This window comes from Notamacropus eugenii, chromosome 7 (genome assembly GCF_028372415.1).
Source record: "Notamacropus eugenii isolate mMacEug1 chromosome 7, mMacEug1.pri_v2, whole genome shotgun sequence".
Lineage (NCBI taxonomy): Eukaryota > Metazoa > Chordata > Mammalia > Diprotodontia > Macropodidae > Notamacropus > Notamacropus eugenii.
This window is the reverse complement of record NC_092878.1, coordinates 83,023,793-83,040,693: the sequence shown is the minus strand read 5'-3', so window position 1 is coordinate 83,040,693 and position 16,901 is coordinate 83,023,793. Positions and strand designations below refer to the sequence as shown.

The 16,901-nt window shown below is 38.9% G+C and overlaps 1 protein-coding gene across 6 annotated transcripts in view; it reads left to right on the top strand.

The window, feature by feature from the left end:
• The window catches only part of MFAP3L (microfibril associated protein 3 like), a 65,292-nt gene extending 51,213 nt beyond the window's left edge, over positions 1–14,079 (top strand). For all 6 annotated transcript variants that reach the window (XM_072623916.1, XM_072623917.1, XM_072623920.1 and 3 more), the window contains one exon: positions 12,255–14,079. In XM_072623916.1, coding sequence (XP_072480017.1) covers positions 12,255–13,204 — 950 coding nt within the window. In that variant the 3' untranslated portion in view covers positions 13,205–14,079. The remainder of the gene's footprint in view (positions 1–12,254) is intronic.
• Positions 14,080–16,901: the final 2,822 nt, after the last annotated feature.

Sequence of the window (16,901 nt, the reverse complement as noted above, 5' to 3'; positions counted from 1 at the left end):
GCCAGCCTTCAATCCTTGAAGATGATTATCTTGTCACTCCTGTCTCCTCTTCTCCAGGATAAACAATTCTCATTTCTTCCAGTTGATCCTCTTATAGTGTGATCTAGAAACCCTCCACTCTCCTTTTTCCTAGACTCTTCACCTCATCGATGTCAATCTTCAAAATGTGGCTTCTAGAACTGACCACTATCCTCCATATGTGGTCGCATTCTGGATGCTTTCCTTTTCTTAGTGCTGTCTCAGATTATATCAGCTTTCTTCTTTTTTGACAGGTACAGTGGGATGAATACAGGTTTTAGACTCAGAAGACTTGATTTCAAATCCTGGCTCTGGGAAGCTGCTTAGCCTCACGGGGACTCAGTTTCCTCAACTCCAAAAAAAGCCCCTGCAGTTAGATTAAATGACCTCAGAGGTTGCTTCCAGCTGCAAATCTGTGATCTCATGACCTGATGCTATTGGTTCACATTTAATTTATAGGCCACTAAAGTCCCTAGATCTCTGAGATTAGTTACAAACTACTCAGTGAACATCCCCCATTTTGTACTTATGAAAAATTTAAACTGCTTGACTTGAACACTCAAATCTGGGACATTTATCTCTATCAAACTCCATCTTCTCAGACTCATAGGATCATAGATTTAAAGCTGGATGGGACTGAGATATTCAGCCCAGTATTCTGCCCTGCAAAGATCATTTTGGATCATGATTCCATCACTCAGATATCATCAATCCTGCTTTGTGCCATCTGGAAATTTGATAAGCATGTGAACTATACTTTTATCCAAATCATTTATTAAAATGTTAAACAGCTCCCTGGAACATTCATCTATCTGACTACACTTTGGATCTGGTCATCCAGCTAATCTTGAATCCACCATTTTCTAGCCTACATATCTCTTTATCTTGGCCACAACAATAGTATTTAGAGATTATGCCAATTGTTTTGCTAAAAATCTACATAAACTTTACTGGCAGCTCTCCTCTAATCTATCAGTCCTTTAATGTTGCCAGAAGAGGAAATGTGGTTATTTTGGAATGACCAAATGAACTTAAACTTCTTGATGCACTTAAAATTTGGCCTAGCACATTTTTTTGTTGTTCAGTCATTTTAAGTTGTGTCCAGGTCTTTATGACCCCATTTGGGGTTTTCATGGTAGAGATACTGGAGTATTTTGCCATTTCCTTCTCTACCTCATTTTACAGCTGAGGAAATTGAAGCAGAGTTAAGTGACTTGCCCAGGGTCACACAGCTAATAAGTGTCTAAGGACAGATTTAAACTCAGGTATTCCTGACTCCAGGGCTAGTACTCAATCCATGTGCCACCTAACTGCTTAGCACATAGTAGGTGCTTAATTAAGTGCTTAGTGATTTGACTTGGGACTGTGTTAACTCTGTGATCATTGCTTCCTTTTGTAGATGTTCACAAACCATCCTTTTAATAAGTCCTAGCATTTTTCACAGAATAAAAGCCAGACCCACTAGTTTGAAGACTCCACTCAAAATTTACTCCCCTTTAAAAGAAAAAATCAGAATATTCATCCTTTATTCCTACAGTACTTTTTCTTTTTCATAATCTTTTAGTTTCATAATCTTTTAAAGTTCTTCAAAATTTTTCAAACATGACTATGACCAGGGTTTAGCAGTCATATTCACCAACTGGTAGATTTTAGTACTGGAGGGGACTTTAAGGTCATCTAGCTGAACACCTTCATTTTACAGATGAGGAAACTGAATCCCAGAGAAGCTGATTGCCTAAGATCACATCGATTGTAAATGGCAGATATAGGATTCAAACCCAGGTCCAAAATAACAGTTTCTCTTCTCTCTTTACCTTTTGAAGGATGAAATCATTCAATTATTAAGCTAAAAGTATCATCTCCTTGAAAGGAAAAATATATAGAAACATCCTGAAAAAGTGACTCAAAAATATTGGATTAAAATTACACATTTACTATGAATAATTTTTCATATTTGAATTAAAATGTTTTATTCATTTTTGTTGTCAGTGTTCTCTGTCTTCATCACTTTCCTCTTTACCCCCCTGCTAAAAAGTATAATTATAGGCTGCAGTTAGGTTTTGAACAAGCCAGATTTGAAGAATAAATGAAGCCTATATTTTTTACCAATATTATATTATTATGAAAGAACCCACCTTCTGCCACCAGCTCCTCTTTTTGGGAAACCTTATGAGAATGAAGAACAACTGCATTTCACAGAAAATTCTGCTGACCACACACATACACACACACACACCTTTCTGTATTATTATCTAAATGTTATGCTAAACCATTTTTGCTGGTTATGATATGAGAAATAGCTACCCTGATATTCTCAAGAGACTTTGTAGGAAGCTTAGGGGAGAGGTGGCTAGAGATACGTGGCACCAGTCACACAGCAGGTGGTTTTTATGTCTAGATTCCTATAGAATGTGTCATCAACCATGAAGGCTCCTTAGCAGGTGCAGTCATGAAATTATAGATTTGTTTTTAATTCTTTTTCTTTTTCACCAAGGAGTGCATGCTTTGCTCAGTAACCAACAAAAGTTCTTTAAATATATTATATGCAAATACCAGAAGGATTTATGATTTCCTCAGTATCTGAGACTCCCAGGGTGGAAACTCTCTCTACTAATACATTTCAACCAGTTTGAAATTTAGATAATTTCTCAGAATTTTGGTAAAGGTCTAGTTCTGTCTAGAACTTTAGATAAATTCTTCCTGAAATTTAGATTATTTCAGTTGCCTGAAATACATAAAGCTTAAATAACTTGCCCACATAGCAAGTGTCAAAAGCAAAATTTGAATGTGGATCTCCTTCGCTATAAGTCTGTCATTCTATTATTCTGCTCTGCCTCTGTATATTTTTGTGTGTGTATGTAAAAAGTATCCTAAGGGCACACAATATGTATGTCTGTAATTCAGTATTTCCTGAATGAGGACCATTGCATATATAAATGTGTGTGAACATCTATGTGTGTATACTCTGAAAGCACAGTATTAATTAATTAGGATTTATTAACCTCCTATTATGTGTCAGGCACTGTGCTAAACACTGAAGATACAAAGAAAGGCAAAAGACTATACCTGTCCTCAAGAAGCTCACAATGTAATGGGAGAAACATGTAAACAACATATAAACAAGTTATATACAGGATAAACTGGAGCTAGTTCTAATATTATGTGTGTACATATATATGTATGCATGCATATATGTATATATATTCTATAAGCAGGAATGTAATAATATATAGATGCATATAATTTTGTTACACATGTTTACAGAAGGTTGTAGAATTCAAATTCTGAAGAATCATCACAATGTCACTTCAATGAAACCACTTCTTACTTGGGTGGACCAAGCTCTCCTCTTGCAACAATATACACATATGACTGAGAAGCCTAAATCCAGACTTAGGAATCATGAATTGAGGTATGGACTTCATTTGGCCCCCTAATATTCTGTACTTGCTGCCTCTCAGTTTCATCCTGTTGGAGAGGCTGAAAGGGAAGCACCAAGCACCAAGGGAGACTGCCTCTTAAGGAAACTCCTAGTTGGCCTATAGTAATTTGAGAGGCATTCTTTACAGCTCAGTAGTGTTTGTACCCTTATGTTTAGGTCCTTAAATAGAGTAGGCCCTTCTGCTCTGTTCTCATGGTTTCAGCTCTGCCTCCAAGCATCAGTCAGTACAGTGATGATTCTCTCTCTAATAGCTAGATGGTCCAACTGAAAACATCCATGTTGACATCAAATTATGCTTCAGCATATCTTGGGTGTGTGGTTTCCATCCTGTGTGCATTAGTCAATCTTTAATTTATGCAATGGGGATAACTTTGCCAGTGTAGTATAATAATCATCTGTGATGTGATATTAGTAACAAAGTCAATAAACATTTATTAAGTACCAAGTATGTGCCCAGCAAGGAGCTTGTTATCTAATGGGGGAAACAACACATAAAAAGAAGCTAAAAGGGTGGGGGAAGAAAAGAAACTGAGAAGGAGAAAGTTCCCCTTTTGGGGTATGAAATGATGAATTACAAAGCCAGGGTTGGGAGGGGAACTGAGGAAGTAGAGTATCAGAGTTGATTTCATCTCAAAGAATGATGAATTTCTGGAGGTGATAAAGTCCAGAAAAGTAGCCAGGTGAGAAATAATACAGAGAATTCCCTGGGTGCTCTCCTTAAATGGCAGAGGATCAGGGATGAGCTCCCAGATGATTTCCCCTCCACCCTCTCCTATAAGATTGAGGAAGGGGCCCTAAAGGGGGAGGAGTGATGAAAAGGAAGAAGTTTCAGAGTTGATTTTATCTTCCAGAATGTTGAGTTTCTGGAGATGATAGAGTCCAGAAAAGCAGCTCCTTGGAAAATAAGGAGAATTCCTCCAGGATTATGTAATAGGTATAGGAACTAGACCTTTAATTTTATTAATAGAAGGAACTCTCAGCTAAGGGAACCAGCAACTTCTCTACAACTAAGTCTTAGAGAATTGCCTAGGGCAGTAAGAGGTTAAATGGGATCAGAGCTGAGATTTATAATCAGGTCTTTCTAGCTCCAAGACAAGCTATTTCTCCACTGTACCAAACTGCCTTGATATATTATAACTCAGAGGCAGAACATGCATGCTATAATATAACAACAGCAATAAGTAGTAGTATTAATAATAACAGTAGACCTTACATTTAGATAACATTTTAAGGCTTCGCAAACATTATCTCATTGAGTCTCATATAACCCTGGCAAGCAGGTACTATAGTTTCTCTCCCCCTTTTACGGATGAGAAAACTGCCTTGGTGATTTGCCCAGGGCCACACAGCTAATAAATGCCTTACATGGGATTGAACCCAGGTCTATTTTAATTCAAGTCTATCACTTAAACACTATGCCATGTAAGCTCCTCTTGACGTTTTAAAAATAAAAACCTGTAAGTTAGAATAGAAAAACTCTGGGCCAGGAACAACCAGTTCTTCTCACCTATAGCTTCCTGTGCTATAATCTTAAACTGGTCTTAATATTATTCTCGATCACCTTTGTTTTATATGGTGTAACAAATAGCTGGCCAGAAACAACCAATTCGTCTTACTTCTATCTTCTCCTGTGCTATAATTGTAAACTGGGCTTATATTATCCTCTATCACCTTTGTTTCATATGATATAGCAAAAATCTTGTTAGAGATGCCCTAAGATTATTTGGCTGGCTAGTTTAATAATGTTTGCATTGACAGTAGCTTTTTTGAAATGTAGTAGAGAGTCCCTGAGTTTATAAATATATAATACTCTCATGCAGCTGCAGCTATGGGGAACTCTCTGCTCTTACTATATGGAAAGGCTGGAGGAGCTCCTTCTTGGTGCCAGCCCTCTGTGAGTCTGAGGAAGAAAGCAAAGTATCCAAAACTCAAAAGGTCCAACTCTCAATCATACAAATATGATGAATGAGGAAAGAGGTACGGAGAAGGTAAAGTCACTATAGGGGAAAACCTTTTCTGAACTTGAATTTAAAAAAAAAAATAAAACATACCTTGATTCTCCCATACAGGTGGTAACTTATTTTTATATAGACATTTAAAAAGTATTTTACAAAACGCTTTTCTCAACAACTATATTAGTTGTCAGTATTCTCATTTTACACATGAGGAAATTGATATTCAAAGAGATGGTAACTTGGCTGTGGCATTCATGACTTCATAAGTGTCAGAGCCAACCCCTGTCTTCTTAACTCTGAAGTACCTTGCTGTTTCCACCACATCATTTCAACTGTCATGCTTTTGATGGTCCTTTGGTACACTCAGTCCCTGAAAATTCAACTTGTCTAGCTTGAAGAGATAATTTATCCTCCCAAAACTTCTAAGATGAGCAGTTTCTTACTCCTGCATCTTTCTGTTAATCTTTAAAAAGCCAGATACATGAAGCAATTATTGTCTTTTAATTTCAACTCTTCAGGCTTATATTAACATGTAGGAATGTGACTCATTCAGCCTTTGGGCCCATTAAGAAGTTGGCCGCAGCTGCTGGGTGACTAGGAGAAGGCTCGACGTAACCAGTTGTTATCCATGTGGCCATGCAGAGGACCAGAGGCCCTCCGAGAAGTCTTGGTCTGGTTGGGCATTCCAGAGAGGGCAGGAGTAAATCTTTCTTGAGAAACCATCTGAACAATGTTCCATTTGGAATGCAGGGTTCACTTGAACAACCAAATCAAAGAAAAAGAGTCCTGCCAAAATCATCAAAAGCACTGCTTCTGTTAATATTTAATCTGCAGTACCTGTGAGAAGGGTAACATATTAAGGATATTAACATGTTATGTATGTGTATTTATTACTCATTAACAAGTTAATATGAATGTCTTATAGGATCCTAACTGACCATCCACTTGATCCTGTCCTGTGTCAGAGACACAAGTTAGAGAAGTTTTGAAAGGGGGGGGGGGGGGGAGGTAGCATGTAAGAACAGAGTCCAGAGCCCAGTGTACCACTTTAAGAAGTTAGATCTGCTTGGGTGCCATGGTAACAGGGGGTCTTTGGTCAACCAGGAGACTTAACCTGAAGCCATGAATACATGGCCTTTCCATTGTTTCTGCCTATTGTGTGCATGCTCTGAGTAATGAGCCAAACTGCCTATCATCAGGCGCTTGGAGAAGTAGGCTAACCCAATGCACATGGCACCCAAGACTCCATGTGAGAGGCTTGCTCCATCATATCTTCTAGGAGGCACTGGTGTGAGATTGACAGAAGGACCCAAAATACCCCTCATAGCTCTAAATACTGGGCATCATGTAAGAAAGATCTGAGTTCAAATTCCTCTTCTTACACTTATTAGATGTATAACCCTAGATTATACTCAACCTCCATGCCACAGGGGCAGCTAGGTGGCATGATAGATAAAGCATGGGGCCTGGAGTCAGCAAAACCTGAATTCAAATGTAGCCTCAGACATTTTACTAGCTATGAAACCCTGGGCAAGTCACTTAACTTCTGCTTGTCTCAGTTTCCTCAACTGTAAAACAGAGATTAAAATACCTCTCAGGGTTGTTGTGAGAATCAAAAGAGATAATGTTTGTACAGTCCTAAACACTGTGTCTGCAATATAATATGTGCTTCATAAATACTCATTTTCTTCCTTCCTAAATGATAATATTACTATAACTGAATAATAACAATCTATCACTATAGGATAATATAGGAATAGTGGCATATTACTATACTATCGCAATTGTACTATAGTATTTATAGTAGTTATACTATAATAATTATATTACACTGTAATAACAGTAGACAGTATAATATAGTAATTATAGTACAATATAGTAACATATAGTAATATTGTACTATAGTATAATAATAGTATGGTAGTATAATACCAGTAATAGAAATATAATTTGTAATAGTAATATTAATATCACAGTAGTAATATATAATAGTATAATATTGTAGTAGAAATATATTTTATAGTATAGTTACAAAATATAGTATTATCATATATTATAGTATAAAAACAATAATATCCATTTTAAAAAGTTTTATTGATAAAATATGTACTTGTATCATGGTCATAATTGAGGATATTACCTGGGCTGGCCAAACACCTACCCAGAACCCCTCCAAAAATCTGTCCTTTCTTATAATAATGAAGGGAAGCTATGTAGTGCAGTAGATAGAATGCCAGGCTAGAATCAGGAAAAGTCACCTTCCTGAGTTCAACTCTGGCTTCAGACACTAACTCTGTGATCCCGGGCAAGTCACTTGGCTCTGTTTGCCTCAGTTTTCTCATTTGTAAAATGAACTGAAGAAGGAAATGGAAAACCAATCCAGTATCTTTGCCAAGAAAACTCCAAATGGGGTCACAGAAAAATGAAAGAAGAAAAGAAAAACAATGAAGCAAAATTTATTGATAGAATAATGTTTTGGGGATGTATATTTGGTTTCTCCTTTCTTCTTCAGGGCCAATATTGGTCATTACAATTGCTCAGTGTCTGGCCTCACTTTAGTATTCTTTTCATAATTCATATTCTTAATAGCTCACTGTTTTTCCCTTGATGTCTGCAGATGTCATTTAATTAGACATTACTTATTTGATTTGCAATTTGTGCACTCCTTTCACTATACATAAGGGGCATTGTGGAAGCCTACCAAGAAGTTATCCCTGATTAAAGGTCATCATCATTCTAGGAAGGGTTAAGTGTAATCTCTTCCTGCTGGGCGATAACTCCAACTGTGCATTTCTGTCTTTCAAAAGGGCATTTGTTCCAGTGAAACATTGGTATGTTGTAATTAGGATACATTTCAGGATTACCAATTCCACAACAGTGGCATGAGTACAATTATCACTATTGAAACTGTAACTTTTGATAGGACAATTGCTCTGTGCCCTTGGCACCATCTTCCTCTGCAGCCTTTCCTGTCCCACCCTCTTAATGCTCTCATTGCTCCCTATCTTCATCCACACAGACTGTTCCTCAAGAACAGAGGAAACAAACTTGACAAGCAGACCCATTTTTCCAGGGTCCTAGCAGAGGTATGAGTGGTATGCAATCTATACCCAGAGAAGCTAATCCAATGCTCTCCTTCTGGAGGGAAAGGAAGAGGGAGGGGAGAAAAGCATATAGGGCAAAATCTGAGTTGTCAGTGAGCTAAAATGAGATCTTTCCTAGGCATCCTGGAGAAGATCAAGGACCAGACCACAATCCAGTATCAGGGGCAGCAGAGTACGGAACAGCACCTGAGTTCAAATCCTACTTTTGATACTTATACTTTGGTCAAGTCACTTAACCCTCTTGGGCCTCAGTTTCCTTAGCTGTAGAGTGAGGGGCTTGGACTAGATGGCCTCTGATGTCTCTCCTGGCTCTCAATCTATAATCTCACAGTTTATTCAAATGAGCAATATCTGTCTCATTGAAGTTAGTACATATTCAAACAAATGCACTTTTGCTCTGATTATTCCATGATCATTTATGTCCTGAGAAGGATGAGGATGGACCAGCCAGATGGCCCTTTGAGCAGAACAGACTTGCCCAGACTCTCTCTGGCAGATTATTTCATTCATTAGTATTTATGAATTTATTAGTATTTATTACAGTTTTTTTATTAATACTTATTAGTAGCATTTAAAGGATTATAGGACTGTAGATTTAGAACGGAGAGGGACCTAAGAAATCATCTAATTCAGCCTCTTTATTTTCCAGGAAACTGAGGCCAAGAGAATTTAAGTGACTTTTTCAAGACTCAGGTCGTGTGACTCCCATTTAGGCCTCCTTACACTGCACCAGGTTGTACCCAATCTCATCTCACCCATATTAGCTACCCATGCAGCTTACCTCCCATATCTTCCACAAACCTCATACTCATTTCTAGGCCCACCTCCTGAGAGGTATCATAGTAGACAGCCCAACCTCCTACAATTTTGAAACTTGTCAAACCTCAGTGACCTAGAGGTATCCTCTCTCAAAAAGTAAAGGTCACTGAAAAATGCCTCCCAGGTCTCAAAGATATCCCCTTAAAAGGAGAAGCCAGGAAGAAAGGCAGGATAGAGAGAAGTCTTGCTGAGATATGATTATCAGGCCAGCCCCCATAGTTGTGATTACAGGATTCCATGACTCAACTAACCATTGACTTCCATCCACGACCACTGCCACCAACATCATTAATACATTGCAACTGAATGCCATGTTAGTGTAAACCCAAAAGAAATATGATTCACTGCCTGGCCCATTTTAATACTGTATTTATGAAATTTACCAACAAAAGGGGTACAAAGACCTTTTCCCATAGTTCCATGTAACCTGTCAGTCCCCTGTGCCACTGAAAAGGAAAAGGGACCTCCCAAAATGTGAAACTTCCTTGAATTCCACAATTGGGACACAAAAGAGCATAATCAAGGAAAGAATGGTTAGAAATTACAAAACAGCAGAGGAAATAGTTAAAGTGGCCTGTATAGTAGAGAACCACACTGTTAAATGAGCTTACTCCTAGCTTCCCCCTAAGTGGAAGTTAATGTTTACCAACTCTGCCCCAAGGTGACCAGCACATACTCAGAATATTCCTGATTTCTGAAGTATCCCAAAGAAGTTCATCTGCATCCCTTTATGGGCCTTCTGGCTGAGAATGCTTCAGATATCAAAGTTTTTCTGGGTCTCACCTGGATTCCCTGTTAAGATCCTCTACAAATGGGATTCGTAACCTTTATCGTGTGATGGATGTCCTTAGCAGTCTGCTGAAACCCACAAATCTTTTCTCACAATAATGTTTTTAAAAGCATAAAATATGTAAAATTACAAAGGAAACCAAAGGTTAGTGAAAATAAAGATGTAATTTTTTTCTCATCCAAGTTAATGGACCCCTTCAAAATTAGAATCTCTGAACCTTAGGTTATGAATCCCTACTCTACAAGGTAGATAGAGGAAGGTGGTAGCACAGTGGATAGAGAGTTGACCTCGGCAGAAAGATCTGAATTCCCAACCAGCTCAGACACTCAACTATCTGTATGACACTGGGCAAGTCACTTAATCTCTGTCAGCTTCAATTTCCTTAACTGTAAAATGAACATAATAATACCACCTATCTCACCAGGTTGTTGTGAGAATCAAATGAGATATTTGTTACTTTAAAAAAAAAAGGCATGTAACAGTGCCTGAAATAAATTCTTGTTCTCTTTTCTTCTCCCTTCCCAAATAAGGACTCAGAATCAGACCAAACTTCCAAGTTCAGATTCAGAACCATGGAATCACTTATCAAGCCTCTGCCCTTGAGAGAGGCACAAACCTAGCCATGACCTATTCTAAATCCAAGAAGATCCCCAACATACAGCCTGGACCAACCAACATAATCGTAGAGTTAGACTGGGACCAAACTGCTCCATTTGGGGAGAGGAGGAAAGGGGGGGAAGGGAAGGGATGGAGAGAGAAAAGAAGAGAGGAGAAAAAGAGTTCATTCAGTGGGGTGTTGTAGGGTAGGGAAAGGAAAGGAAAAATATTCTTTTCAGATTTAGTAAAGACTTTCTGAGATCCTAATGTATTTGCACAGCTAGATTCAATAGAAAAAAATTAATACCAGTCTTCAAACTCCTACATTGGTAACAGCTTACATAAAAGCAACCAAGGAATTTCAGGTTGTTTCAAATAATGTAGAGATTTGTGTGATATAAGTTATATAAGTGGAACCTACAAGATAAATAAAAATTCTGGATTGTAAGAAATTGAAAAATCAGCTCTGGTTCTAAGGAACAGATAAGGAAATGTGTTTCCTTCCCAGGGCTGTGCTTGAGCCAGCTCTTAAAAGTTCTCAAGAGATAATTGTTAAATTTTCAGTGGGAACATTTACCCCTGAAAAATCAACAAGGACTACAAACTGGGGTTTGACTTGTTTTGTTGAATGGATAGACTTAAATAAGTGATAGAGAAAATACTAATAAGAGCAAATTAAGCTCAAAAGTGTGTTGTGTACATTTTTTTCCCCAGAGAACTAATTGCTAAACTCCCTCAACTCTCCTCTCAACAGAACATTGTCAGATGCTGTCAGTGTTTTGGGTAGTTTTGCTTAGCTTCCCTTTCTGATAAAGGAGAGTTCAGCTCTGAGTAGGGGAAGGGGAAGGACAAATAATAGAGGAGGAACAGCTTTGCTGAAATGACTGATGCAAAACCAAAATCAGTAAAAGTTTTTCTTTCTTTTAAAATGTTTCTGTTATTTTATACTTGACAAAAAAACTTTAAAAATTCCATTTTACATTACATTACATTTACATTACAAGTTACTGTATTTTAATTAATTTTCTGGACTCTCTCAAAACAAGGGTCTATGAACCCCAGGGTTAAAGTCCCTGTACTATTAAGACAGTCATATGGGAAATCTAAATTTAAAAAAAATTCTGAATCATTCTAGATTTTAAATTGACCCTCCAACACACATCTCTCAGATCCTCTAAATCAGGGATCCTAACCTGTTTTGTGTCATTGGAAAAGTCTAGTTAAGCCTGTGAACCCCTTTTTAGAGGAGTGTCTTTAAAACAAAATTCATGGAATTACAAAGGAAATCAAAGGTTACCTCTGACAAATTTTAAACTTCCTCAAACCTGAGAAAAAAATTCTTTGACATCTCCAGTTAAACATGTATGAGGAACAGAATTACTTTCCTAAGTGCTTATTTCTGGCCTAAACATTCTGTCTTTGACTTGAGAATGTCTTTTCAGGAATATATTAGCTAGTCTTGCTCAGAAAGTGCTAAAACATACTAATTGTGCATCCTTGACTGAATTTTTTTTCTTCCTTCTCAATAGGAAAATGGTGGATTCAAGACAGTGGACTACTGAACATTACCCAGGTGTCATTTTCAGACCGAGGTAAATACACATGTGTCGCTTCTAATATCTATGGCACTGTGAACAATACAGTGACATTGAGAGTCATCTTTACCTCTGGGGACATGGGCATCTACTACATGATTGTCTGCCTGGTGGCTTTTACCATCGTCATGGTCTTGAACATCACCAGACTCTGCATGATGAGCAGCCACCTGAAGAAAACAGAGAAAGCAATTAATGAATTCTTTAGGACAGAAGGAGCAGAGAAATTGCAAAAGGCCTTTGAGATTGCTAAGCGTATCCCAATCATCACCTCAGCCAAAACCCTCGAGCTTGCCAAAGTCACCCAGTTCAAAACCATGGAGTTTGCCCGCTATATTGAGGAACTGGCCAGGAGTGTCCCTCTGCCTCCCCTCATTATGAACTGTAGAACAATAATGGAAGAAATCATGGAAGTGGTGGGGCTGGAAGAGCAGGGCCAGAACTTTGTAAGGCACACTCCTGAGGGTCAGGAGGCCACCGATGGGGAGGAGGTCTATACTATCCCCAATGCTCTCAAGCGGAGTGACTCACCCACTGGCGACTCAGATGCCTCATCCCTTCATGAGCAGCCTCAGCAGATTGCCATCAAAGTATCTGTTCACCCGCTGTCCAAAAAGGACCACATGGAAGACCACGAAGGAGTACAGGTGGAGATCAAGGATGAGGAGGTGCTAGAGGCAACTGTAGTACCAGAGAGGCCAGAATCACCCATTGAGCCTTCGGCAGAAACTGACACTTCTGGGGAGGTAGCGCCTTCAGAGTCAATACCCCCTTCGGAACCTGTGCCGTCTGTAGGACAGCTGGCACCTGCTTATCTGAAGCCTACTGAGCCAGCTATGACAAATGTAACGAATACTTGTATTATTTATGAAAGCCATGTATAATACTTAACTCTGAAAAAACTATGCATATCGAGAATATCAGGGGCTGCTCCTTGTAACACAGATATAGTATGTACTTGCCGCTAAAGCCTTACCAGTAGACTTCTCATAACATACATAGGAGTGATGCTCTTTTAAAAGAGAAAAGATATCAATGCAGTGTGTGTGTGTGTGTGTGTGTGTGTGTGTGTGTGTGTGTGTGTGTGACTGGAACTCCAACCTCCTGCCTTTGTCTACTAGCAAAGTGCACCACAGATGTCAATGTGTGGAACAGATGGTATTGGATGGACTCTGGCCTATCAAGTGGTGGGCACAGATGATTTAGGCCACGTTCTCTTCTGGGCTGCTTAACCTGGTGGCAGAAGGCACCCCTATGGTATGTCATTCTGAGTTTGAGAGCTCCTCCTGCTCTCTACTGCCAGAAAGCCCCTTCCCCTCCCCTAGTAATTTGTACACTGCATTTCTTTTCCCTTCTAAAAAGCTTATCCATGGATTATTTGGCACTTTCTCCCCCATTTCAATGCTGTTTGGTTATGATGGAGTAATTGTTATTATATTAATACTAATTGCTCTTTCTGGTTTAGTTGTCTTTGCCCTTTTTGTCTCTCTATATACATATATTATTTTTTCCCCTTGAAACATTTACCTCAGAGACTTTTTGTATCAGCCCCTTGTTCCAGGGCTGACATCTAGTAGCCGTTTGTAGTGCTGCAAAGAGTGACCAGACTTCCCAGAGAAGTCGTTTCTCTTTCTTTCCCTACCCCTTCCCTACTTTGCCCTGTTGAATTTTGTACAATGAAGTTGCTGTTGTGAACATGAGGCTCCTGCCCAGGAAGCAGCACTTTAAGAGCCAAATAAAAACCTGTTTACCAATTGGATTCTGAGGACCTTTGGCGAGTCACCCTGACATGTGGACGGAAATTTTTGAAGGTTAAATGTATCCATTCCCTGACACCCCACACCCTAATCCAGTTTTGTTCACAATTAAACGATTTCATCCCCATAAACTAAGATCCTAGGAACAGACATGTCTTCAGAAGAGAAAAGTGTCAGGCATAATTTCTGAGTCATTTTGGAGAAACTCACTGGAAATTGCCAGTAGGTGACTCAGACAGAAGATGAGATTGAGTAGCATGAGACTGTGAGGGTGTAGGACTAGGTGTGTTGAAAGGAACATGTAGCCAACTCCTGATCCAAGAGATGAGATAGGAGCCTTCTATTCAACAGAACACTCATGCCAGATCTCCTACCAAAACTGTTGTTAGAGTCTGTAGGAGGAAAACAGGCACTTGAGGGGCAGAGTAGTTTAGTGTCCAAAACGAAAAGCTAGAGGCCTTGTCTCTGGTCCTGCTTCTGCCACTACCAGCTTAAAGTAAGTGACCCTGAGTAAGGCACTTAACTTCTTAGCCTTGGTTTTCTTATCTGTAAAATGAGGGGGTTAAACAAAGTCTCTTAAGGTACTTTCTAGCTCTAAATCTGTGATCATATGATGCTCTCTTGGTGAAAAAGTTGAATTAATTCATCTCTAAAGGTACTTTCAGTTCTAAAAAAAAATTCTGTGATGGGATTACTAGCAAAAAAAAAAAATGCGTAGTGGAAGGAAGGAAATAAGCATTCAGCACCTATCATATGCCAAGCACTACAATAATCAAGGGTTTCTTTGAGTTTCCTCCTTGGAATCCTAACATTTAAAACCAAAAACACTAAAATCAAAACCAACAACAAGAAGGAAATCAGCCTTTTTCTCATACTTTGGAAAGTTCTTTGAAAAGGAACTCATTGTTTTAACGTGACCTGTGTTGTTTTGCTTTAAGAATGAGTAATGCTATTGACTTTCCCCTTTCTGAGCAGTAGATTACCACCTTCTCCAAAATGCTCAGTGTCCAAATTTCACCAAATAATGAGTTGGGTGTGACTAGAAAACTAAAAATGGGTGGATTTCAGTAGTCTAATCTCCAGAATAGAGTATTTCACCATACAGCCCTACAGCCACATTGGGGCAAAAACAGAACACACACACAACAACAATAGCCCACCTCTGTGATTCCTAGATATTTCTTGTTACTTGGTATGTCAGTGTGTCACTGTAGAAAGTGACTGATTCTGATTCTGGTATCCAATGACCTGAGTTCAAATCTGTTTACTAACCGAGTGACAATTAGAAATTATTCAACCTCCATCTTCATTTTCTTCATCTGGAAAATGAGGATGTCTGACTAGATGGCTTCAGATGACCCTTCCTGCTCTTGTTCTATGATGCATTTTTAGCCAAGGTAACTCAGTATCCTTGGTTTGTGAAAGACCATAGCCTTTGGTTTAGGGGCCATGTAGAAAGCTATAGGGTATCTTCAGAAGGCATGAGAGGCTTATTGGTAAGAGAGTGCCGACATCATTCCACTGAGTGAGCATTATAACATCTGCAATAAAAGAGGTTATTTGTCTGAGCACACAAAATTATGTCCACTATGGATTTATCCACTATTTTTAGTACCATGAATTACACTAGTTATGCTGAGCCACTATTTGACTTGATAAAAGTGGAAGAGGGAGTCTAACTCTCCCTCTGCAGAATTACAAAATGTCTAATAGGTATGAATTTCCTGCCATGAGCAGTGAGCAAGTGGTATTCCTCCCTGGGTGGGCAGAACCATGATCCCATCAATGTGGACACTACCTTCATTGGTGCAGATCCCATCCACAATTTCTCATCCTGTACTAGTCCTGTCCCATGTCATATCTGATAAATCCTCCCAAGGAAACATTGCCCAGTATCAACTCACCATACTGGAGGCCTTCCTAGGTCTTTTAACATTTCATGGTGATGTAAGATCCCTAAGAATTAAGATGTGTATATTGGCTAATAGATAAATTTAATAAGTACACATTATCTACATATGAACAGATAAATATAACAAGTAGACATTATCTACATAAGAACATTGGTGTGGAGTCAGAGAGTCTAGGTTCTAATCCAACCTCTGATATGTATCACCTGTGTGACCTTAGGCAGGTTCTTTAACCTCTCTGGGTCTCAGTTCTCTCATCCATAAAATGAAGGGGGCTAGAGTAGATTGCATCTGAGGTACCATCCAGTTGTAGATCAATGATCTTGTAATCCTGTGAATTAAAATGTTCTCTTTCAGATTCTGAGCTTCTCAACCCTTGTGTCTCACAACTGTGTGTGGATTTCTCTTCAGAGGCATCTTACTCCACATTGGTTCTTATTTAGTGACAGGTAGCTAAATAGAGATTTCCCATGAAGTAGGAATAGAGGTGGGTACTTGGAAGAGTGGTTTTCATTGCTTCAGGCTAACAGAGATAACTTCATTTTCCTAACCCGCTAACTCCGTAAAACATCTATAATGCTCCTTTGTAAAGTAAGGTAAGAGGAGTCCTCCAATTCATTGATACTACCTACTTATTTCCCATCCTGGCAGCTTGATCTGGGCCCTGTGGAGCTTCTCCTGCTGGAGCCTGAGATCTGAAAAAACCTCCTGTTTCTTGGCTGAATTTTCAAAAATGTCAGGAAAAAAAAGTAGTACAGAAATTTAGAGCAATCCAACTGAAGTGCAACCAGTGTGTGTATTTTTTTAAAGCTTAACAGCAAATTAATTCCAAGCCATGTCCTTTGGATCTTAGGCAGTCATCCTAAAATCAGGCAGATGCTCAAGTTTCTGAGTGATGCTTGTCTTACCTATAA